The sequence below is a fragment of the Corythoichthys intestinalis genome, chromosome 16, assembly GCF_030265065.1.
Source record: "Corythoichthys intestinalis isolate RoL2023-P3 chromosome 16, ASM3026506v1, whole genome shotgun sequence".
Classification (NCBI taxonomy): Eukaryota; Metazoa; Chordata; class Actinopteri; order Syngnathiformes; family Syngnathidae; genus Corythoichthys; species Corythoichthys intestinalis.
In genome coordinates, this window is record NC_080410.1 from 3,202,736 (window position 1) to 3,228,082 (window position 25,347).

The 25,347-nt window shown below is 39.6% G+C and overlaps 1 protein-coding gene across 1 annotated transcript in view; it reads right to left on the reverse strand.

Moving 5' to 3' along the window:
* Window positions 1–4,598: 4,598 nt before the first annotated feature.
* cln3 (CLN3 lysosomal/endosomal transmembrane protein, battenin) overlaps window positions 4,599–25,347 on the reverse strand; it is a 70,927-nt gene continuing 50,178 nt past the window's right edge. Inside the window, exons 11-15 of the mRNA XM_057861035.1 lie at window positions 20,401–20,469; window positions 20,223–20,278; window positions 14,205–14,298; window positions 11,512–11,652; window positions 4,599–10,609 (exon numbers count right to left, since the gene is read on the reverse strand). Coding sequence (XP_057717018.1) covers window positions 10,493–10,609; window positions 11,512–11,652; window positions 14,205–14,298; window positions 20,223–20,278; window positions 20,401–20,469 — 477 coding nt within the window. The 3' untranslated portion in view covers window positions 4,599–10,492. The remainder of the gene's footprint in view (window positions 10,610–11,511; window positions 11,653–14,204; window positions 14,299–20,222; window positions 20,279–20,400; window positions 20,470–25,347) is intronic.

The following is a 25,347-nucleotide window of genomic DNA, read 5'->3' on the forward strand; positions in this document are numbered from 1 at the left end:
AGGGAATTTCAAAGGTAGCGTTATCATACTTGAATTATATTTAATATTATTACTTTATGAAATACTTAAAGCAGAAATGTGAACTAAGGTTGGCCAACCATGTTTTTGAATAATATCAATGGCTAAACAAATTTAAGCATATTTTCATTATTTTTTTTAACACAACCCTTCCAGATTATTTGTTTAACCCATAGCAATGCCCTTGACAACGACAATGCTTTTCTTCGGCAATCTTCGGAAATTACGTCACACCGGGAAGTGCGAGCGAAGTCCGCCATAGAACAGTATTGTTTGTTGCATTGCTTCTCGGTAAGATGCCACGGCGGTGTGTGGCGATTTGCCAAAAAGTTTGATTTTTGGATAGATGACTGATGACTTTGTCAAAGCAGAGCTGCCAACTGTTGTGGAATGAACAGTATAAGCTGGCGACGTTAGCCGAAAGTTAACTCGTGGCAATCCCCGATCATAGTTGTTGTTGCGTTCGCTAGGTTAAGCGTGTTTAAATTGTGCGTCATATACGATCTTGTCCGAAAGGGTTAATCCACTGTCAATCGGGAAAGGGGTGTGGATGTGAATATAAGCGGGTCGGCGTCGCAGTAATTCACGGTCACGTTGCCGTAAGAGACACAAACCGCCGGTGAGTTTGTGCACATTTATTTGTATTTGTATTATGTATTTCCACCTGCATGCTTCAAGCATTGCATTGCATTTGTACGGTTCGGCGTTTCTTTCACGGTGATCGCTTGATCTAGTTTGTGGTTTAGGTACGAGAGCTGCTGACAGGTGACAACAACAAGCGTTTTGGTTTTAATTTCTGGCAGCGAATCAGCGAGCGCGCAAGACATGCAGTGAATCATGGGAAATAGTCTAGGCACAACACTGAAGTGGTGCTTTGTAATCTGTTAGCTTGTGTGAAAAAACTACATATCCTCACGCCATTAGACGTCACTTCCTGCCGAGAGCCCCAAGCTGTGTTCATACTGCTAGCTCCATGTGTTAATAAAGAAACAAAGTTGTCAGCACGTCGTTTGTTCGATACCTTTGTCAACAAAAAGCTCACAACAAGACACTATGCACGATCCGTTTAAGAGACGCTGGAGTAGTAGGAGGCGAGGAGGAGATCAGCGAGAAGCAAAACTTCGCGGTCAAATGTGGCGGCAGTCCGCAATTATTTTGTTTTCTTATTGTTGCCACAATAAAGTGGAGAAAGCCATCAACGACTCATCTCTTTTTTTCCCCCCAACGTTTTTATATTTTTATTTGATATGCACGAGAGCTGCCGGATCTGCCAAAATGAACATGAAGTCTGATTATTATTTTTTTTAACAATGTCATCAGATAGACGAAGACATAAAATTATGTGCAAATGCCTGCATCTTCAAATCATGAAAAAAATAACAGCCTATATCTTACCAATCTTGTAATCTCGATAGGTCTTGTATCCATTCCATGTCAGGTAGTCTAGGCACATTGTTTGCATCCTGATTAGCGTCTGGCTAATACATGTTAGGTCCAACATAAAATTCCAACTTCCTCTTCTTCCTCCAACTCTTCAAAAACTTGGATCTCCTCCCTTGCGCTCGATCTATCACTTATATCGCTGTTTGAATCATTGTGTTAAAGGGCTTTGTATGGCGGCCGTATGTATGGAGCTGCCATCGCTGTTCCCGGTGTGACGTATCACTTCCGGGTTCGTCCCCTTTCAGGCTCGAACTTCGGAAAGGCGATTATTTTGTCAAATATACAACATATAAATTATTTTTTCATGCTTTATTTGTTGGACAATGTTTAATTACTTTAATTGTGACCCTATTTGGCATGTTATGAAATTACTTCACATTTCTGCTTTAAGGATAGTGTTTTAATTATTGTGGAGTCGGCCTAACATAGTTTCAGAGATTTGCACTGGTTAAAGGTCATTTTACGTTTGTGTTTTCTTAACAGACCAATATATTTGATCCAAATAAATACCAAATGCTCTAAAATACTGTATACAGATGTACCTCTACTGACGACCGTCTCTACATACAGAGTTTTCAGGTTAAGACATGCCTCAACGGGAAAATATTGCTTTTTGTTATGAGAGAAATTTCAGGATGTTATAGCTGCTCTGCTATTGGCAATAGCGTACCGCACGAATGCTAGACCGTGACGTCGCAATGTAAAGTGGAAGTGGAACATTATAAAAAATGCCCTCGCATACAAATGATTATATTTCTCGGGTAATCTTTCAAAACCGAACATGCCGATCAAGCACTGCTGATATGGAACTTGTAGAAACGACTCTAGACATTACGACATAAGAAGGATGTTTTCTTCATACGTTTCCTGAAACCAAAAACTCGGAGGAAAAAATGTGAAGAATGGATCACCTTGAGCGGACATTTAACACCAGCAAGTTGAAAATGCAGTAAACATTTAGTTGGGGGGTATCGCCCTTCACAGGATGAAGATGTAAGGTAATTTAGATTTTTTTTTTTTTTACTTATTTTTATCGTAGTGTTTTGCCGTGCTGCTTTTGTCTGACGATGAATGACCTGAAAAAATTAAAACGGTATCTGACTGCCACTGTTACCTTTTCTGTTGTAATAAAAGCTTTAGTAAGGGGTATGTGTAAATAAATTATAGAATTAAGATTTTTTTTTAATAATGAAAAAATTCAAAGTGTTTGTCATGAATATTAATGAGCAGAAGTGACGTGTTGCTTGCGGTACGCCATTGGTTAAAAGGGGCCTCTACTGTGTATCTGTGTATCCCAGCATCCTCTGTCCACCAAAGATGATGCCAAGAGTTTAGTGCAGAATATTCAGAAAGGTAAAAACAACCCTAGAGTGTCTCCTAAAGACTTACAGAAATCACTAGCACAGTCCAATATCTCTGTGCACACATCAACTATATGTAAAACTATGGCCAAGACTGGTGTTCATGGGAGGACTCCATGGATGAAGCCAAAAAAAAAAAAAAAAACATTGTTGCTCGTTTAATGTTCGCAAAAAGGCACTTGGACACTCCACAGAAGTTCTGGCAAAATATTTTGTGGACTGATGAAACCAAAGTTAAATTGTTGAGAAATAACACAGAACGTCATATGTGGAGGAAAAACGGAACAGCTCAACACATCATCAACACATCATCCCCACTGTGAAGCATGGTGGAAGGAGCATCATGATTTGGGGCTGTTTCGCTGCTGCTTCAGGGCCTAGACAACTTGCTGTCAGACAGTTGAAGCTAAAAACAGAATGGATGTTGCAAGAAGACAACGACCCAAAACACAGATGTAAACCAGCTTCAGAATGGTTTCGGAAGAACAAAATACAAGTTGTGGAGTGGCCAAGTCAAAGTCCAGACTTGAACCTCATTGAGATGCTGTGGCATGACCTAAAGACAGCGATTCATGCCAGACATCCCAGGAATATGACTGAACTACAGCATTTTTGTAGAGAAGAATGGGCCAAGATTAGTCCTGATCGATGTGCCAGACTGCTCTTCAGCTAGTGGAAGCGTCTGGTTTAAATTATTGTTGCCAAAGGGGTGGCCCACAAAATATCAAATGTGCTGGTTCACTTACTTATTTTTCTCATTCTGTCATTGTTTGCATGCTATCCTCATTAAAATTAGAAACCGAATAAATGTTTGGGTGGTTTTAGTTAAAGTAGACACTGTTTTGTTCATCTGTGTGATTTTGACAATGATCAAATCACATTTGATGGTGATTTTAAGCAAAAAACCCTGAGTTGTAGAAGTGAAACATCTTGGTTGATATTTGGGCTGCTTTTAATTAAACTGGGCAGGTTTTAAATGTAGTTGGGCTTAAAACTGTCCCATCTGGCAACCCAGACCAGCTCCCAAATATGCTCCCCCGTGACAAAAAAAAAACCAAAAACAAAGTAAGTCAGCAATGATCTTTCATTTTATTGAAAGTGTGACAATCAAACAATCAATCTGATCTGCCACCAGCTCATCTGCTCAGTTCCGCCTTCGTCACTCTCCATGCCGCGTGAAACTTCTTTCAGGCGTACAACCATGTTTACAGATGTCAAAGCAGCAGCATCATTTAGACTGATTTAAATTACCATTGCACAATTAATCAATACACAATTAAGATATCTTCTTGCGGTATCCTTGTTTGTTTTGGACATCCAAAATCAGTTGTCTATCATCTACCGTATATTGACTTGTGGAATTTTTTTCCCGTTTTTTGTTTCAGCCCACAATTTTCATTTCGGTGTTTCCCTACAGTCATGTGAAAAAATTACGCCACCCTATTAAATATTCAGTTCTTTATTAAGAAATGTTCACATATCAACGTCGGATCTTGTTTTTCTTTATCTCTGGAAAAGAAAGTGATTTAATTGCAGGTAAACAACAAAAAGTAACATTGTTTTACTCATTAAACCAAACTATATGAATAAAAAATTTATATTCTAACTGAGGAAAAAGTTAGGACACCCTACCACCTAATAGCTAGTGACCGGGGCGGACTGGGACTAAAAAGCAGCCCTGGACTTTGACTCAGCCCAGCCCACAAGAATCGCTGTACGAAGGGAAACACAGACCCTCTAGGGGGGCCCGGGGGCATGCCCCCCCCCACGGGAGAATTTTTTTTTTTTTTTTTTACATTTTATTGTAAAATGCATCGATTTTGTGCACTTTGAGAGAAAAATGAAGAAAATGTGTCTAGACTGTGACTGTCTGACTTGGGGTGCTCAAAGTACTGCAAGGCTGAACTGGAGTTGGATTCATGATCTTCTGCCCTAGCTCTATGATCAACCTGAATAAACAAATGAAAGAATTTATTTTTTAAAGCAAGTTTTATGTATCCAATTGATTATAATAGCACTTATCCCGTGTCTATAAAATGACTTCATTGTTTATGCTATAATTAATCTTGCCACACAAATAATACATTTCAATGAAAATACAATAAACATTTCAAGACATATCCTGTATACATAACCTTCATTGGAAAGTATTAACCAGAAAACAAAACGATATATAAATAAAGAATTTATATCATATCAATTTAACTACCTAAACTTTAAAGTAGTAAAACCTTTCATTTTATTAATATTTTGTTATATTTCTTCTGAATTAATATTTCTGCTGCGTGTGCATATGTTGTTTTACAGCTAAAATATTTTTTCTTAGGAGAGTGATAGTAGGACTAGCATACTGTAACTTGACACGATTGCAAACAGGTACATGGACTAGCTGGCACTAACCCTTTGTCATTTATTTCATTTAAAATGTAGCTACCTGGTGGATAACAATTGCCAGTATACCGAGCAAGTAACCCTCTTCATCCCTACTTACTTGTTGCCTGGCACGGCCAGACTGTTCTCCCTGTATTTTTCAAACACTGAGAGAATAGCTGGAACAGCGGTGAGTCTGGAGTACCAGGCTAACATACTTGCCCGACGCTTGTCTGGGGAACTTCCACCAGCTTATCATTACCCCCTCCCTCTTCTTTCTCTCTCCTTCCACCGGCTGCACGACAGAGCGGCTGCCGCTCCCACTCTCACCATCGCCGGGGGCTGGGCAGTTGTTACCCGACGTGGCCGTTGCAGGCAGACTGCTGCTTGCGAAAATATTTGTCAATTTATGACATTTTAATGCTTCGCTCTCCAGCTTCTTTAATTTTTTGTCCCTAACCTTGCCTAACCGCCACCCCTTTTTTTTTTTTTTTTGCCACCACCATCTATATTGTGCATTAACGTTCGTCGCTATTTTGCTTCCACAAGGAACCAATTAAGGCTACTCTGTGCTTTCTTCATTCTTCCATCAGATTGGTGGTGAACAGCCAGGCGCATTGCTGCCACCAGTCGGCTTGGATGCGAACTGTATATAATCAGACGATGGGGGGATAAAAAGAGTGATGTATAATGAATGGCGTCCGCCGGCCGTCCAGGGCACCGGCCGCTCTGTGATCCTCCAGAACCCGCAGATTACCAGTCCGCCCCTGGCTAGTGATACCCCCTTTGGCTGAAGTAACTTCAGTGAGACGCTTTTTGTAGCCATCTACCAGTCTTTGACAATGGTCTGAAGAAAGTTTGCCCCACTCCTCAACGCAGAATACTTTCAGCTGTGAGATGTTTGAGGGGTTTCTTGCATGTACAGCCCGTTTCAAGTCACCCCACAGCATCTCAGTGGGATTAAGATCTGGGCTTTGACTCGGCCATTTCAGGAATTTCCATTTCTTTTCAGCCAGTCCTTGGTGGATTTACTGGTATGTTTTGGATCATTGTCATGTTGCAGGGTCCAGTTTTGCCTCATCTTTCATTTTTTCACAGATGATCTCACATGTTCCTCAAGCACCCTCTGATACATGATAGAATTCATAGTGGATTCTATGATGATGAGCTGGCCAGGTCCTGCTGCAGCAAAGCATCCGCAAACCATGACACTTCCACCTCCACGCTTCACATTTGGTATGAGGTTATTTTCCTTGAATGCTGTATTGGGTTTATGCCAAACATCTCCTCTGTTCTGTTATCCAAATTATTCAATCTTAGATTCATCTGTCCAAAGAACATTATTCCAGAAGTCCTTGTCTTTGTCTACATTCACTTTGGCAAACTTCTGGCCTTCATGTTCTTCTTGGAGAACAAAGGTTTCCTCCTTGCACACGTCCCATGAAGGTTAAAATTGTGAGGTCTCTTTCTGATTGTTGAGGCATGCACTTTCACGTCAAGAGTAGCAAGTGCCTGCTGTAAGTCACGTGATGACATTTTAGGGATTTTGGAGACTTCTTTTAGCATCTTGCGGTCTGCTTTAGGGGTGAACTTGCTTGGACGGCCAGACGTCAGCATGTTGGCAGTTTTTTTTAATGTCTTCCACTTGTAGACTATTTTCCAGAAAGTGGAATGGCTGATGTAATATTCTTTTGCGATACCTAAGCGTCGACAATCTTCTTTCTGAAGGCGTCAGACAGCTCCTTTGATTGTGTTTTCTCTCACTTCAACAGTCAGGGGCACATCAAACTAAATCAAGGTTTAAATAAGGCATGCCTCCTTCAAAACACTGGGTAATGATTTTCTAATTATGTGCACCTGACGTGATACCCCTGGGTGTGATTGTAGCCATTTTAAGTGGGACTGAATGTGGGGGTGTCCTAATTTATTCCTCAGCAGAAATTGCATTTATATAGATTTACATTTTACCAAGTTATTAAAAAAAAACTTTTTTTCCCATTTAATTGTTTAGGTCTATTACTTGAATCCCTCAAGATTGTTAAAATTGATATTAAATATCCATATGACCAAATATGTTAGAAAACACAGGCTTCCATGGGGTGTCCTAATTTTTTCACATGACACACATGATATTGCTATCAAAATGATTGCATAAACAGACAATCATGGTAGTACCAGTACTATTTAAAGAAATAAAATAAATTAATTGAGCACTTTAAATAGAAAAAAAAAAAAAACTTAAAATGCAAACTATCCACAGCAGACAATTTTTAATACAATGGATTTAATAGATACTGTATAAAAACACACCTTTAAAAAGTATAATGTTAATCTTGTTATCTTATTTGTAGATTCAGTTTTACACTTAAGTTTAAAAATGTCTAGCATTGAGAGGTGAAGTTATGGATACACCTAATCATATAAACAAGAGTATAGATCAATTAGTGTGTATAAACCCATTAAGTTGATATTTTATTGTAACATTATTTTCAGGTCACTGTCGAACAGGGGTGCTAATTGTTTTTAGCTCCAAGATCTACTTTTTCAATGAGACAACCTCACCTCCGTGAAGTTGGCCCCCCATCACATGCAAAGTTGTAGAAAAATTAGGTCATTCGTTTGTGCTGAAAAAAAGTTTCGTTTGTCCTGTTTTTTTTTTTTTTTAGATATTAACCATTGTTTCATATGTCAATCTGAGGTCAAGCAACCCCACATTTTGATTAAAAATGGTGTCAATCGTTTGTGCTGTAAAAATTTTCATTTGTGTTGTTATCGTTTTATAGATATTGAGATATTAATTTCGAGTGATGATGTCACTCACAGCCTTTCCGTATCCTCACTCCCGCGTCTGATAGAGCATACCAACCCTCTCAATAACAGAGGGGGGTCCCAAAAACTAGTGCAAACGCAGTACATAGTTAATTATGTTGAGTGAGCAACATATAGGCATAGACTTTGTTATTGTATATAATAGTATAATATATATATTATGAAGTCTATGATATAGGGTTTTCTTGCCCACACAACTATGTGTATAATTATATATATTAATATTAGGGCTGTCAAACGATTAAATTTTTTTAATCGAGTTAATTACAGCTTAAAAATTAATTACCGTATTTTCGGACTATAAGTCGCACCTGAATATAAGTCGCACTAGCCATAAAATGCCCAACGAAGAGGAAAAAAAACATATGTCGCACCGAAGTGTAAGTCGCATTTTGGGGGGAAATTTACTTGATAAAATCCAACACATGGAACAGATATGTCATCTTGAAAGGCAATTTAAAATAAAAATACAATAGAGAACAACATGCTGAATAAGTGTTCAGTATAATAATGTTACATGATGCATGAACAACGAAATTTCAAATGTACTGTCCTCACCAGGACGCTACGGCTCGGTCCTGGCTATAGACCCTACCCACCTACGTCACAAAACCACGTGCTCGCTGTATGGTTCCGCCCACTTGTCCGTCATTTTGACTCTGTATTAGCATTGTTTTCAATTGATGGCGGAATTTAAAATGCATTTCATGGAAGACCCGGTGCGTTCTGATGCCGCAAACTCACTGGATCTGTTGCATGAAAGGCGTTATGAGGAAAAGCTTCGTTCTATACAGTCGCCAGATCCATATTTGATGCCCAAATCGATGTTTTTCGACCCACTGTCTTCGCCCTGTCTGCCTGACATCTGCTACGCAGATATTTACAATTATCTTGTCCACACTAAATCAGCCTATTCTCACGAAAATATGAAAAACTTCAAGAGCTTGGAGGCTTATAAATACTTCGTTGCTGGTTGGGTGAAACAGGTCCTCGTCCACGAAAATTCGGCAGGAATCTATCTTGTGCTTGGAAAGGTGAGTTACGAAATTTTCAATTCAAAATCTTTTGTTATTGGTAACATCCACTGTCAAGTCTAATGTATTTCATGTCGTTTGTCAATGGAGTTAAGGCTTTTAATGTTTATATGGTTTAGCGGTAGCACTCTCACTACATACATACGTGTATGTTGTCGGCGATTAGCCTAGCAATGATCTTAATTGTGGTTATTTGTCAGCCCCGTAGACGAGGCCAGTTTCTTTCACTTGGTACCAGCTAAATATTATTCAAAAAATAACGATGGTGGAAGAAAGGGAAGTCACAAACATCTTGAATTTGAAACTATGTCGTACTACGTCGTATGTTGTCGGCGATTAGCCTCGCAATGATGTTAATTGTGGTTATTTGTCAGCCCCGTAGACGAGGCCAGTTTCTTTCACTTGGTACCAGCTAAATATTATTAAAAAAATAACGATGGTGGAAGAAAGGGAAGTCACAAACATCTTGAATTTGAAACTATGTCGTACTACGTCGTATGTTGTCGGCGATTAGCCTCGCAATGATCTTAATTGTGGTTATTTGTCAGCCCAAAACCCTCTAAGTATATCTTAAATGCATCTTACCGGATATAAAATGACTACTACATAGTCTGTGGTGATTTTTTTGGTGCCCAGTTTTCACGTCGAATTGCACCCGTCCATTTCGCTCTCTTTGGATCCCTCGGAATACGGTAAAACTTCAAGTCTCTCCTTCCATCTTCTCTGTTAGTGCAACCAACAGCCACACACACCTTCACCATTTTGATTATTAATGTTAAGGAGCAGAAAAACACGCCGTAAATAGGAGAAATGTACGTAGCCGTAACAGGTTAACACTATGTTTTGACGGACAAGTGGGCGGTACCATTCAGGAGAGCGGAGTTGTGACGTCACGTGGGTAGGGTCTATACAGAGAGCTAAACTCCCAAATGAGAATGCTGGACGTCCGTATAATTTTCTGACTTTATTTTGGCCATCGTTATGACACCATCATTTGAAGAGCCAAAACACCAAAATAACATGTCAAATGATGAATGATAATTTCACACATAAGTCGCTCCTCGCTCCTAACCATAAAACACAATTAACAAGCAGTTCACTGTACTGTCATTTAAATCTGTCTGAGCGGGGGGAGTGCGTTAATTGCGTCAAATATTTTAACCTGATTAATTTAAAAAATTAATTAATGCCCGTTAACGCGATCATTTTGACAGCCCTAATTGATATAATATTATATATAAATATAACTTTAATGCGCATATAACTATGTGCATTAAAAAAAAAAAATTGGGAGGATAATTATGTTGTTTTTTCCCCCTGACAGCCATGAAATGTACGAAACTCATGGGGGGGGGGGGGGGGGGGTTACAGGCTGCATTATCTGTTTGTTTGATAGATGCTTTTCATGGTTATTAACTAAGTTCATGTGTCGCTGAATCAGAGTGAACAGAAGTATCTGTGGACAGGGAAAGCGGTGACTCCAGCCAAAGCTATTCCCACGCTGTCTCCAACACTGGCTGCAGCCATGGCAAACTCTCGATGTCTATCTTCAGTCTGAGAGAAAGAGGGGGAAAAATGATTAACTTGGCCTATCTGAGTAATGACTCAAGTAACAAAATGATCACAACGTGGACACAATTGTCTATTTTTGGAATTATTCAATAACAGCCAATTGTAAAGATGTTCTTAGGGAACGTGGATTCTGGAAAAGTTTGACATTTACTATCAAGTGACTTTCACTCATTACAAGAGGGTGGTAGTCGGCAAGAATTTTAATAGTAGTGTTACTTAAAAATCATTCATTCATTCTCCGAGCTGTTTATCCCAGGGGTGCTGGAGTCCATCACAGCTAACTACAGTGAAGAAAATAAGTATTTGAACACCCTGCTATTTTGCAAGTCCTCCATATTAGAAATTATTGGGGGGGGGGGGGGGGGGGCCTGAAATTTTCATCTTTGATGCATGTCCACTGTGAGAGAGATAATCTAAAAAGAAAATTCCAGAAAGCACAATATGATTTTTAAAACTATTTATTTATGTGATACAGCTGCAAATAAGTATTAGAACACCTGAGAAAACGAATGTCAATATTTGGTACAGTTGCCTTTGTTTGCAATTACAGAGGCCAAACATTTCCTGTAGTTTTTCACCAGGTTTGCAGGAGGGATATTGGCCCGCTCCACAACACAGATCTTCTCTAGATCAGTCAGGTTTCTGGGCTGTCGTTGAGAAAGCCTGAGTTTGAGCTCCCTCCAAATGTTTTCTATTGGGTTTAGGTCTGGAGACTGACTAGGCCACTCTAAAACCTTATGATACTTTTTTATACCACTGTAACACATTCCTATCCACCTCTGCCTGCGATTGCCTGGTGATCAGTTAAAGATGTACCCCACCCTGACAGTCTGGCGTCGTGCATTGATGCTTATAAAAATCTAAAGTAATGAAATAAGTCAAACCTCTTTGCTAATGAAGTAGAAGGTGTTAACGTATGCAGTTCCACCCAGCAGACCCTCATAGAAGATGATCCCAAACACCAACCAGGCACTAGGCAGGAATTGGTAACCCACTTCCAACAAGAGGAACACTGCATTTAACACCTGTGGAGTAAAGGGGTGGTTTAACAAAGTCGGGGTTCCTAAAAGAAATCATTAAATCAATCTTTCTCAATGGCAACATTGCATACAGTATTTTCAATTGAGATACGGCACAATTTCATTCATTCGCCTTGATTTCTACAACTAGATCGCACAGCTGAGGCTGATCAGCATAAATGGGTTACAGTGTCGTGCGCGGACAATTTGGAGGGCAGCTGCTCGGGGGGGGGGCATTTTTTTTGCAGCGTAACGGACTGGTTGTGTGCTTGTTGCTACATCTATTAATTGATTTATAGAGAGCGTCTAGACTAGCTTGTATAACAAAAACTTCAGATTCAGGTACTCTGAAAAATGGCACAATCAGCCCAATATCCGATCAAGTGATCGGATTGGAACATCCCTCGTGATTACTGAAAGCGTTACCTGACTGCCAACAGCAGTCGGGGGCGTCGTAACCCGGAGACTACCTGTATATGGCGGAAAACAGACAAGACTGAAAAAGCAGTTTCTGCTTTTGCACTCCTCTTTCAAAGACACTGCTGTATTTTAAGACAAAACAACTGTTGTGTTCAATAGAACAATATGTCTAAATGCTGCCATAGCAGATTCATAGCGCATTAAGCCCCCGAACTATTTTTATGTTGTCCGTTTTACCCTGGAAACCCCATTTACAGACATCGCGCAACCGCTTTTGTTTCAACCCAGCCATAAAACGAAGGTAATTAATTATATTTATAACTCAAAATTAGGGTTGTTCCGATCATGTTTTTTTGCTCCCGATCTGATCCCCATCATTTTAGTTTGAGTATCTGCCGATCCTGATATTTCCCGATCCGATTGCTTTTTTTTTTTGCTCCCAATTCAATTCCAATCATTCCCGATAATTTTTCCCGATCATATATATTTTGGCAATGCATTAAGAAAAAAGTGAATAAAACTCGGACGAATATATACATTCAACATACAGTACATTAGTACTGTATTTGTTTATTATGACATTAAATCCTCAAGATGGCATTTACATTATTAATATTCTTTCTGTGAGAGGGATCCAAGGATAGCAAGACTTGTAATTCTTAAAGGATAAATGTGACTTTGTATATTGTAACAAAATATTGCCATCTTGTGTATTTGTTGAGCTTTCAGTAAATGATACTGTAGCCATTTAACTGTTCTGTCCAAATGCATGATGGGAAGTGCAACCATGAGTGTGCGTAGTGACACGAATTGATATATCTTCTCTGCGTTGAGAAATAACATAGGGTGTTAAGAAAAAGATCAACTACCACCTTTCTTCCCCACATTGCTTCCCACGATATTTTTAATTGTTGAGAGGGGGATTTTAAGGCTTTAGCCAATTAAATAAAGGCTCCAAAGACTGCCTAAATTCACTCTACTCATTTTACACTGCGTTTTAGTTCTATATATAGGTAAAACGGTGCCTTTATATATTGAAAGCGACAATGCGTGAGTGGGTCGTGCAGCGCATGCGTTAATGGCACTAAATATTTTAACGTGATTAATTTTTTCAAAACGAATTACCGCAGTTAACGTGATAAATTTGACAGTCCTACTTTAAGCCAAAACTAAAGACTCTGGATGAGTGTAAGACATTTTGTATGTAACGTGAAATACAATTAGAAAACGATTTAATTAAAAAAAAAAAATTTAAAAATCAAAAAAAGGCATGCCCGATATTTTTTTGCCGATTTCGATACTTTGAAAATGACTTGATCGGACCCAATCGATCGAACATCTTTATTCAAAATGTCTGTAATTTTTAGCTTTGAATCATTAATTGATGTCTAATATTTAGTTTAAAAAAACAACTATATAAAATTATTCACGTGCATATTTTTAACTTTTAAACAAATTACATCACAATGAAAAAAAATGGTGTCTGTAAAAAAGTCACGGATATCTACCTCATAACTATTGCTTAATTGTATTTTTTTGTTAGTGTCGCATTTTCCCCAATATGTTAGATGATAAATAATCGATCCAAACAAAGAAAAACTGGGAAAAAAAACATTTAAAAGGGTAAATATATGAAAAAGAAAATCTCGACGACTCCTTGATGTCTGCGATTTCTGCATCGTGACCCTTGCTATATTACCATGTTTCACCCATAAAATCCCCCACAAATCCAGCTGTGGCCATTCACAGCAGTGTTTTAACACTCAGTGATACATGCTACATGGAGTTTTTGGATCGAAACAAAGTAAGTACGCGTTAATATCTTGTTAAAGTCATGGCGTCTTTAATTCTGCTCTTTCATGGTCTCACCTCCAGATAGGGTTTCGCTGCTTAATTAAAAAAAAAAAAATTAAATGCCCTCCTGTTCAAAATTTTTATTCCCCCAGAAAATTGAGATTTTAAGCTTTTCAATGATGTATCACACATGCATATCGGACAATTGTGAAAGTTGGCCAAATTGGGGGTCTCAGAGCAGAACTTCAAGTCACCTGAGTGTTTTCCGCCATTTGTACATTTACAATACTTTTCATATATGCATAATTCCTTGAATTATTCTGTGATATTCAGACACAACGTACCTGTAGAAAAGCAAGGACCCAGAGTTTCCTGATCTTCATACAACAAAGCGAGGATCGAGAGACAAACACACCAACTTGATAAATTGTCTGATACCTAACAGAAAAACACATGGAATTTTAGCACAAAAAAAAAAAAAAGAAAAAAAAAAAAAAAAAAAACCAATCGGATTCTATAAATGAAATGAAGACCACAAGTAGTTCCATTTTTTAATGGAAATAAATTATTTAACCAAATTCATAGATTTTTTTTTCGATTGAAGATTAATTTTTGGGGGAAAGGGGACCATGCAGTTTCATAAAACGCATGACTACACATGGTTGGGGGGGGGGGGGGGGGTGGACTGGCCGTAACGCTAGTTTTCATCTGTATTGCTCTAGCCATGATGCTAGCAGTAAGCGTGCTCCTCTGAATTAGAAGTTTCTATGTCGGGACACACCCCTATGCGGCAAATTCATTCACGCCTTGCCTCTCAGTCCAAAACGACCATGAACGTTCCTGGTCATGTGTAAAAATGCTTTAGTTAGACAAATCGAAAAATGCATTAAAAGAACGGCATAAATAAATACAATTTGAAATAAATAGATATACAGTGGTACATACTTAGTTAATACATTCGAGGACCTTGTTTGTGAGTCGAAATAGTCGAATGTCGAGCAGGATTTTCCCATAAGAATACATTATAATTAGAGATGTCCGATCACGTCATTTTCAAAGTATCGGAATCGGCAAAAAAATATCGGCCATGCCTTTTTTAAATATATATATATATATTTGTTAATTAAATCGTTTTCTAATTGTATTTAACGTTACAGACATAATATGTTACACTCATCCAGAGTCTTTAGTTTAGGCTTAAGGTAGGGTTATCAAATTTATCCCGATAACGGCGGTAATTAATTTTTTAAAAAAATGTATCAGGTTAAAATATTTAACGCAATTAATGCATGCACTGCACGACCCACTCATGCATTGTCGCGCTCAATCTGTAATGGCACCGTTTTACCTATATAGAGCGATGAAAGGCAGCGTAAAATGAGTAGAGTGAATTTTGGCAGCCTTTGGAGCCTTCATTAAATTGACTAAAGCCTTACAATCCCTCTCCCTACGATTAGAAATATCATGGGAAGCAATGTAGGGAAGCAAGGTAGCAATTGATCTTTTTCTTAACACCTTCTGTTATTTCCCAACGCAGAGAAGATATATCAATTGGTAGCACTACGCACAGTCATGGTTCCACTTGCCATCATGCATATGGGCATGGCTACAGTATCATTTACTGAAAGCTCAACAAACACACTAGATGGCAATATTTAATCACAATATACAAAGTCACAAGTCTTTCTATCCGTGGATCCCTCTCACAGAAAGAATGTTAATAATGTAAATGCCATCTCGAGGATTTTTTGTCATAATACACAAATACAGTACTTATGTTGAATGTATATATTCGTCCGAGTTTTATTTATTTATTTCTTAATGCATTGCCAAAATGTATATGATCGGGAAAAATTATCGGGAATGATTGGAATTGAATCGGGAGCAAAAAAAAGCAATCGGATCGGGAAATATCGGGATCAGCAGATACTCAAACTAAAACTATCGGAACAACCCTAATTATAATTCCATTCATTTGTTCCACAGCCCGAAAACCTACACTAAATCCTTAATAAATACTTCTGGTACTATTACAAATGGCAATTGCACGTAGCAAAACACGTAAATTATGAATAAAAATTGGAATAATCATAAAAAATAATAATAATTCCTGTAATAATCAAATGAATCGGGTTCTAATGTGGCTGACGTTATTTGCGTGCTGTACCTTAACGTACCGCATGGCTGACAGAGTGAGAAAGGTGCGGTAGAGATTTTGCTTTCTCTTAATATTTTGTTTTTGGCGTCAACTGCGGCGGACAGTAGGCATGTTGTGTTGCATAAGTTCTGAAAAAAATCATTAAAAACCTGACAAAGCTGGCGATTTCTTTGTCAATGTTACCACAATAATAATTGTCACCTTAAAGTGCCTATGACAGCAAAAAGCATGTTTATTTCAGATTTCACGCGGTATTTTATGCTCCTTGGATGTGTGTGGAAGCAAATGAATTATTTAGTCTTTTTTTTTTTTAATCCCGCGCCATGAAAATGAACCTGCATTGACGAAGAATGCCAATGTGACATCAGCGGGCTAATCATCTCACAATACAGCCCTGAGCCATAACATGCAGAAGGGCTGTGGATTCAGCCCATTTTGCGGTTTAATTCGTTTATTTTTCGAATCATGGCTTTTGTTGTTGCACCAGGGAGAAGCGTGTGAGCCTTTTTGGGTTTCAAAAAGTTCCCGTTCACAGCGCTGAGAATGGCCAAAACAAGTCCGACAACTGCGGGACCATTGGACCGACGAGGAAGTGAGTAAGTGTTTTATATTATGTCAAATACTGGAATCATGGCATATGTTTTAATAAGGAGGTGGCTTGCATTTTGTGGGTGACTATACTCCCTGTCCACAGAGAAGGCCACACGGCCGACTACCGGTGGCTTGTCGCACACCCCCATTAGACCTTTTCGCGTGCCCGCCCACATAGCGCTTTCCTCGGCTTTGCCCCTGCTCCAACGTCAGCCGGTTTGCCCACTGAGAATGCGGTATTTTTGGCATTCATTCCCCTCTCTCCCTGCCCGCTGAGGCCAAAGCAGAACGACGCGCTGTAACTTGCTCGCCGCCAGTGTTCTGTCAATTTTTGTTTTGCACCACATCAGCAACTTTGTTAAAAAGGCCCGTGAATACAGCGGTTACAAAGCAAACACTTCAAACTTTCTTTAAATAAAGGAATATTTACTTACGTTTGATCATGGACGGACAAATAGAAAAGTTCTCCTCAGACACATCCTGCCATGTTAGTTGCACACAAATGCACGCCGCTCTCTCACCGTTTACGTCTTCACCGTTACGTTAAGCATTAATTTACGCCATATTCGTGTTGAACATGCATGTTTACGATGTTACTTGTTTATTTAGCACCTGTGGATAACATTGAGAGTCCAACTGAATGTAAAAGAGGGCTTATTCACCGCCACAACAGCTTTGGGAGCAAAATATTATAAGGGTGCAAAATTTGGCAGAACACCGGGGGCTGGCCGATTAATGAAGACAATCAACCCCGCCGCCATGTCTGACATGAGTCGGGGTAGTTTTGTGTGATTTTTCGTTTTCGAAAGGCAAGAATAAGACTTGGAACCGCCGCTCGGTTCAGGTTAGCATGTCGGCTAGCTGTCACGCCTCCTGTTTTGTTTACAAAGCCGTGGCAGGTATATGACAAAAGCCGGACTAACTCCGTTGGCATTAAATACTGTTCGGGAGGTGCAAGTTGGCAGTTTTGACCATTATGCAGTAATTTTGCCCTGTCGTACAGAATAAATGCATTTTGAATATTTCATATTCCATTTAGCACAAGACTGTTATTTGTCTTGACTAGGGATGGGAATTGATAGGATTTTTACGATTACGATTCCATTATCGATATTGCTTAACGATTCGATTCTTTATCGATTCTCTTATCGATTCTAATTTGGGGGAAAAGAACAAACGTTTTGATTGGCATCGAGTTTGTTTAATCAGAAGTCACAACCTTACAAACTCACAACGAGATCAAAAGAGGCCCAAAGCCTCAATGTTAACTGTGGCAATAAGTGGCAAATACACAAGAATGTGTAACATTTTACTGAAACATTTATCTAATAGAAATAAAAAGTATTGGTATATATTGGCAGATAGGTTTTTGTTCTGCCTTTGGCAATATGTGTTAAAGCAGGGGTCCCCAAACTTTTTCCTGTGAGGGCCACATAACTTTTCCCTTCTCTGATGAGGGGCCGGGGTCAGTTTGTTACAGAAAAAGTGTGACGATTGCAGAAGTGCATAAATGTAAAAAATTATTGTTTTTCAGAAAGCCACAATCAAATAACCCTTTCTGGATTCTTTATAATAATAATAATAATAATTAATAATAAAAACACTATTAATTAAATAGATAATAACCAAATAACCCTCTCTGAATTCTTCAAGGAAAAGGCCAGAAAATAAATAACACGACTGAGAAAAAAAAAAAAAAAAAAATCAAAATGGCCGGACCAAATGTGGAGGCGGGCCGTATTTGGGCCGCGGGCCGCAGTTTGAAGACTCCTGGAGCGCGCATACACCCAAAGAAGAAATGCCACATCCAAGTGAGTGAGAGAGGGAAACACTTCTACGAGCCTACGTTCTTTGTTAATGTTAATATCTACAGATATTATAATATCTAATAATATCTACAGAGGTTGTTGTTGTTGTGTTTCCACTCGCGATCGGACACTTAAATCCAGTTGTGTAGTGGTTTGAACGATGTGCTAATGCTAGCGAACGAATGCTAACCATACTGGTATTAGCAGCTAATCATCGCTGATTTACGTTGATGCAAACCTGTTTGTTATTGGGGACGAAATTGATTTGTTTCATTTCTATTCTTAGTTTCACTCTTCAGGTGATGGTTGAATAAAGTCAGCAAATTATACCAACGTCTTCTGCATCGTCATTTGGGAGTTTAGCTAGCTGTATAGCCGGGACTTTAATTTTTTTTTTTTATAGCCAGGACTGAGCCTCTCTGTGAGGGCAGCGCAATCGTATTCCCTCCCGATGCAGTTATCTCCACCTTGCAATGACTGCAAGTCGCTTTGTTGTAATTTTTCCTCGTGAAGTGAAGACACACTTTCGAGCGTTTGAACCTACGTGCTGTCATTGTTATGTTTATGGCTGCAATGCTCGTGCTTACCAGTCGTAACCTTTCATTTTCACACTCTTTCCTGGTGAAGTGTAGTCAAACTTTGGAGCGAGTGGTTCTTGGCGCCATGCTAGTTTGATGCGTCTGGACAACAACACATGTCACGACGCAATACGCGTCTTTACGAATCATTAAAGGGATCGTTAAGGCTTTTTCATTGTGATGTCGAGGCCTCGAAACACTCGGAACCGGTTCCGAATTGGAATCGGATTTCGATTCCCATCCCTAGTCATGACCATACCCTTTATTTAGCAATTGGGGAAAAAAAACACTTAGAAAGAATATCCTGTAAAAATATTGGAGTAGACAGATTGAAACATTCATGACATTTTGCTGCTCTGTGTCGCATTTTCCTCGTTCTGAATCTTCCCCCTCAATGGGGTGAATTCTAAATCAGCTGAAATAGTGACCCTGCCAGCGTCATCATCCAGCTGGGGACACTAGAGCGCTATAATGACAGGCGAGGCGAAACGGCAGGTTAAAAGACTAATTTCTCGTCATCTGCGCTTGGCCAAATTGTTGTATATACTCGAATCGTCTCAAATTATCATTTTAATTCACATGATAATGCTATTTATGCTAAGATTTTTTTTTATGCTGTCACAGGCACTTTAAATTATAAAGACTGGCGAACGGAGGTCGGAGGAAGATCGTCGAGATCGTAGACATTCTATGACCGTATTGTCGAGCCAGTTCACAAATGCGCGCACCACGCGAAATTTTATATCATTTCCATCTTCATTTCAATTTTTGCTTTTTTTCACCACCCGCACAAACCTTCTTGGAAACAGCGTTGATTTTTCTGACAACAACATCCACTGTGCATCCGTCTTGCTGCAAAACAAAGAAACTGCGGCGCTGCCATAAACCGTCATATATCGAGCTTGTCATCAGATGTAGAAACAAATGGTGAGTAAAATTTTATGTCGGATGTCGAAAACATTAAGTGTCGAAGTGATCGTATGTCGAGGTACCACTGTATGTTCAAATAAAAATTGAAATAAATAATGAAATTTAAAAATCTAATGAAATATTGACAAGAAGCTTTTTACTTATACATTAAGCATTTTACTTAAGCATTTAATGATTGATTTTTTGTGTATTTATTCAATTTTTGCACTCCTCGCCCTCCATACACCTAACTTGTAACCCTATAAAGTTTAAGCAGTAGAAAATAGAGAGATGAATCCTTTAACATTTATTACTAACCAGCGATACTGCTCTGCGTGGGTCAGGAAAAACTTTCGGAAATACAGGAGCTCCATCTGGGAAAATTAAAGTTTAATTACAACGCAGCATTTCACATCAAATAAGTGATATACAGTAAGCATCCTAACTACAACTCTAAACGAATGACGTCAATAGTTTGACAGAACAGACAACTTACCAAGCCCTGGTTAATGAAGTACTCAGCATAATAGACCAGTCCCAAGGCACATATGAATGGCATCAAGCCCTGTAGGATTTGAGAGGAGGAAAAAAAAAATCATCTTAATGGGCTCTTTGCACGAAAGCAGCATAAAGAGGAGGTTTTGAAGATGTAAGCATCCACTTAGGCTACGTTCATACTGCAGGTCTTCATGCACGAATCCGATTTTTTTTTGTGTTTTTCCGACTCGAGTGAGGCATTAACTTGACGCTCTGAACGGGACAAGTAGCATAGAAGTGGACCATTTCAAATCCGATCTGGGTCACTTTGTATGTGGTTTAAATCCGATCTGGGCCACATTTTTCCAGAACGTTGCGACGGTCTGAACTGGCAAGTCTCCCAAATCGGAATTCATGCAGCAATTACGTCATTAAAGAGCGAGTGCAGCTGTGCGTTATTAGCGCCTAGCTTGTATTGAACACGACTTTTGGGGAAGGGAAGCTTGACAACAGTCATAAAAAAAATAAAAATGGGTTGAGGATAAGCCTGAGAATGATTGGTTCTCGCTCTGCTCTATATGAGCAATATTTCAACATTGCGTACACGGCCGAGAGTCCGGGCACACTGCTCGTATGTGTGTGTGATGTGCACGGACAGTGCGTGAATGCTATCAATCCACAGAAACTTTGAATATAAGCCTAAACGGGGATTATTTATGTCTGTTATTTGTGTCCTCTTTTCGGAAATGGAAAAATGATCGCCCTGGAATGATGGATGACAGCCAGCGTGTGCCATCATTTGTTTTGATGCTTCTGCGCATGCGGGTCTTCTTGCTCAGTGCGTGTCGGACTGCAAATTAGTGCGAATGCGTAATACTTGAACGGTCTCAAAGAACAAAGGCAGTCTGAACGGGCACGCCAAAAAAACAGATATGACAACAACAAAAAATCGGATTTGTGCATTAAGACTAAAGATACACGATAATATCGGTCACCGATAATTATCGGCCGATAATGGCAAATATGACGTCACACAGATAATCCAGATAATAAAAAAATCCAACAGATAATGCAATCCGATAATTATATAGACCCTACCCACCGACGTCACAAAATCACGTGATCGCTGTATTGTTCCGCCCCCTTGTCCGTCATTTTGTGTCTGTATTATCAATGGTCTCAATTGATCGAGCAATTTATAATGCATTTCATGGAAGACCCGGTGCTTTCGGATGCCGTAAACTCACTTGATGCGTTGCATAAAAGGCGTTATGTGGAAAAGCTTCAGTTTATCCATTCGCCAGATCCATATTTGATGCCTAAATCGATGTTTTTCGACCCGCTGTCTCTGCTAGCTACCCTGATATTTACAACTATCTTGTCCACACAAAACCAGCCCATTCTCACGAAAGTTTGAAAAACTTTAAGAGCTTGGAGGCTTATAAATACTTCGTTGCTGGTTGGGTGAAACATGCCTTTATCTCCTCCAGGTTGGACTATTGCAATGCACTCCTCATCGGGATCCCTGGCAAGAGCCTACAGAGGCTTCAGTATGTCCAAAACAGCGCTGCCAGGGTCCTGATGAGGGTGCGTAAACATGAGCACATCACCCCCATCCTCCGCACCCTACACTGGCTCCCTGTTCACCTCCGTATTGAATTCAAAATCCTCCTTCACACCCATCACTGTCTACACGGTGTAGCCCCCACCTACCTCACCGAACTCCTCACATCACATACTTCAGACAGAACCCGGTCAGGCCAACAGCACCGTCTACTCCCGCCCAGGACTCGGCTCAAGACTATGGGCGACAGGGCCTTTACAGCCGCTGCTCCCCGTCTGTGGAACGCCCTCCCAGACCATCTCAGAGCCCCGCAGACGGTGGATGCATTTAAAAAAGGACTAAAAACTCACCTTTTTAAAAAAGCTTATTCTAGCTAATTTTATTTGACTGTATTACTTTTATCTGATTGGTATCTGATTTTATCTGTGCTTGTGTCTGTTTTGCTTTTACTGTTTTATTCTTAGTCTTTTGCATTTTATTTATTATTTTCTTTTTTTGCCAATGTGCACTTTGAGATTTGTTTTTCAAATGTAAAGTGCGTTACAAATAAAATGCATTATTATTATTATTAGGTCCTCGTCCACGAAAATTCGGCAGGAATCTATCTTGTGCTTGGAAAGGTGAGTTACGAAATTTTCAATTCAAAATCTTTTGTTCTTTCTAACATCCACTGTCAAGTCTAATGTATTTCATGTCATTTGTCAATAGAGCTAGGGCTTTTAATGTTTATATGGTTTAGCGATAGCACTCTCACTACATACATACGTGTATGTTGTCGGCGATTAGCCTAGCAATGATCTTAATTGTGGTTGTCAGCCCAAAACCCTCTAAATATATATTAAATGCATCTTACCAGATATAAAATGACTACTACATAATCTGTGGTAATCGTTTGGAGCCCAGTTTTCTCGTCGAATTGCAGCAGCCCATCTCGCTCTCTCCTCTCCGGGTCTCTCGGAATCTGGTAGAACTTCAAGTCTCTCCGTCTATCTTCTCTGTTATTGCAACCGACCGCCACACACGCCTTCACCATTTTGATTATTAATGTTAACGAGCAGAAAAACACGCCGTAAATAGGAGGAATGTACGTAGCCGTAACAGGTAAACACGATGTGTTGACGGACAATTGGGCGGCAGCAGTCAGGAGGGCGGAGTTGTGACGTCACGTGGGTAGGGTCTATACTTGATTTAGGCTCCAAATGTGCGCAACCGAAGAATTCAGCACGCCGCCTCTTCAACCCCTCCCCTCTCTGAAGCCCCTGAGGGAGGAGGGGTTGAGGAGGCGGAGTTACACGACAAGAAGGAGTTGAATATTATGGCGGCTGTTACTAAAAAAAAACGACACTCTCACCATCTGCGAAACATGTACCGCAGAAGTTCCACGAGGCGGAAAGAAAGCGTCCTCATTCAAAACCACTAACCCAGCAGCCATTTAAAACTGCATCACAAAGATTTTTGGAACGAATACGAGGCTGCTGCTAGCAGGAATGCTAAAGCTATTGTAAACACAAGCTAAACTACGGGGCTTGTGACAATACAGAGTCAGGTTGTTTGGGAAAGCAGCCCAAGGCGGGTGGTAAACTCGCATTTAAGCTAAACACCGGCACGACTGGAGACCGATAGTCTGCAAGTAGCCGTCTTCCGACTGAGCCCGCCGCTCTGGCCGGTCCGGCAGGCCACCGCCTCGCCGTTGGCGGGGCGGGCAGAGCCCGATTCCCAGGCTTCAGGACCTCCGGCGAACACCCCGGTTTCTCGAGCGTTCCCCCACGGCATGCGAGCAGAGCCAGGCCCTGAATACGCCGCGGCGAACCGGCCGGTGCGGGCGGATTATCCGGTAAGAACGTAGCCGCCGCCGCCGCCGAGACACGATTTTTTTTTTTACCGAAATGAGCCGAGAGCCAAAGCCCTGGATAAAAAAAATAATGCAGTTAAACGACCACCATTCTTCATGAAAAACATGCCAATCACATTAGATGATGAAACACGTTAGATGATAATTTAAACATGGAGAATACGAAGTCAGCCAGTCAATAATGCATTCAGTATGTAAAATGACGAGTGGTCAGATGACTTTGTAACGCTGCCTTTATTTTCGGCTTAACAAAACTCAGGCACAAAACAACACGCACGCAGATGCGAGCTCCAGCTCCGTCCAAATAGTACTGCCGTAGTTTCCATGTATCAGTTTAGCTGCTGTAAAGCAAATGTCGTGAGTGCCGCAAATGTAAACAAAGCGCTGCAGAATGGGTACATAACATCTCGCTCTTTTGAGTTAATCATTTTCACTGTGTGCAACAAAGCATATAACATTAGCAATCACTTTTCAAATTATTTAACTTATTTGTCTGCTCAATTACAGTCACAGTAGATAATCAAAATTTATTGGCACTTATTACACGTATCAATTTAAATATGCACATTCCTGTTGTAATGAAATTACAATAATATTCTGTAGCCTCAAATATTATTCAAAATCTTTCCTTCTTCCAAGGTTTTTTTTTTAGGATTAAGTATAATAATGTATTGCTTAAAATAAGGCTGTTAAGATTATTTTCAGCTAGCTATTTTTCTTCCAAGAAATCTGAGAGAAATACACTTGAAGCGCTGGCAGATAATTTCACTTATTTCCAATAGATTTTCACTTAAAACTGACTAGTTTTAAGGAGGTGTGTTTTGCAGTGTGTTAATGTTATATACCGTATGTTAGGAATGGCTTACTTTTAAAGGCATTTTTGTGCAACTTAGGTATTTACTCTGTTAAGTAATTGTTGCCAAAAGTTGAAAAAAAGAGCAATAAATTATATTTTTGCACAGTAATATTTTCTTTTGTGTATACTTTAAAATTTTACATAAATCTTTTAATAGAATTATCGGCTTGACATTATCGGTTATCGGCTGGAATGAGGAGAAAATTATCGGTTATCGGTTGAAAAATGTATTATCGTGCATCACTAATTAAGACCTGCAGTATGAACGTAGCCTAAGATTCCCGAATATGAAAGCATAGTTAGCATATTCTTCCAAATCTTGTGTTTGTACTTGATATAGGTTAATATGCTTGTAAACAATCACGCTTGGTGATAGCATGCATATGCCTGCGGTATTGTAATAATCTTGCTAAGAATTTCCAGTTTTTTTCAGTAGAACAATTGTGTAGTGTGTCTGTTCAATATCTGTTTGGTTTTGGTGTCAGATAGATTGGAACAGGCTATCTGTGTTGGGTCCACAAAGAATCGCGAAGCAAAGCTTAGTGTAAATTAAAGGAGCAATATGTAAGACTAGCACTTCAATTGTTGATTAAATTGCCCTAATATATCAATAGACATAAAAAAAACCACGTTTCTGGGAAATAATGATAACACACATACACTACCATTCAAAAGTTTGGGGTCACTTTGAAAT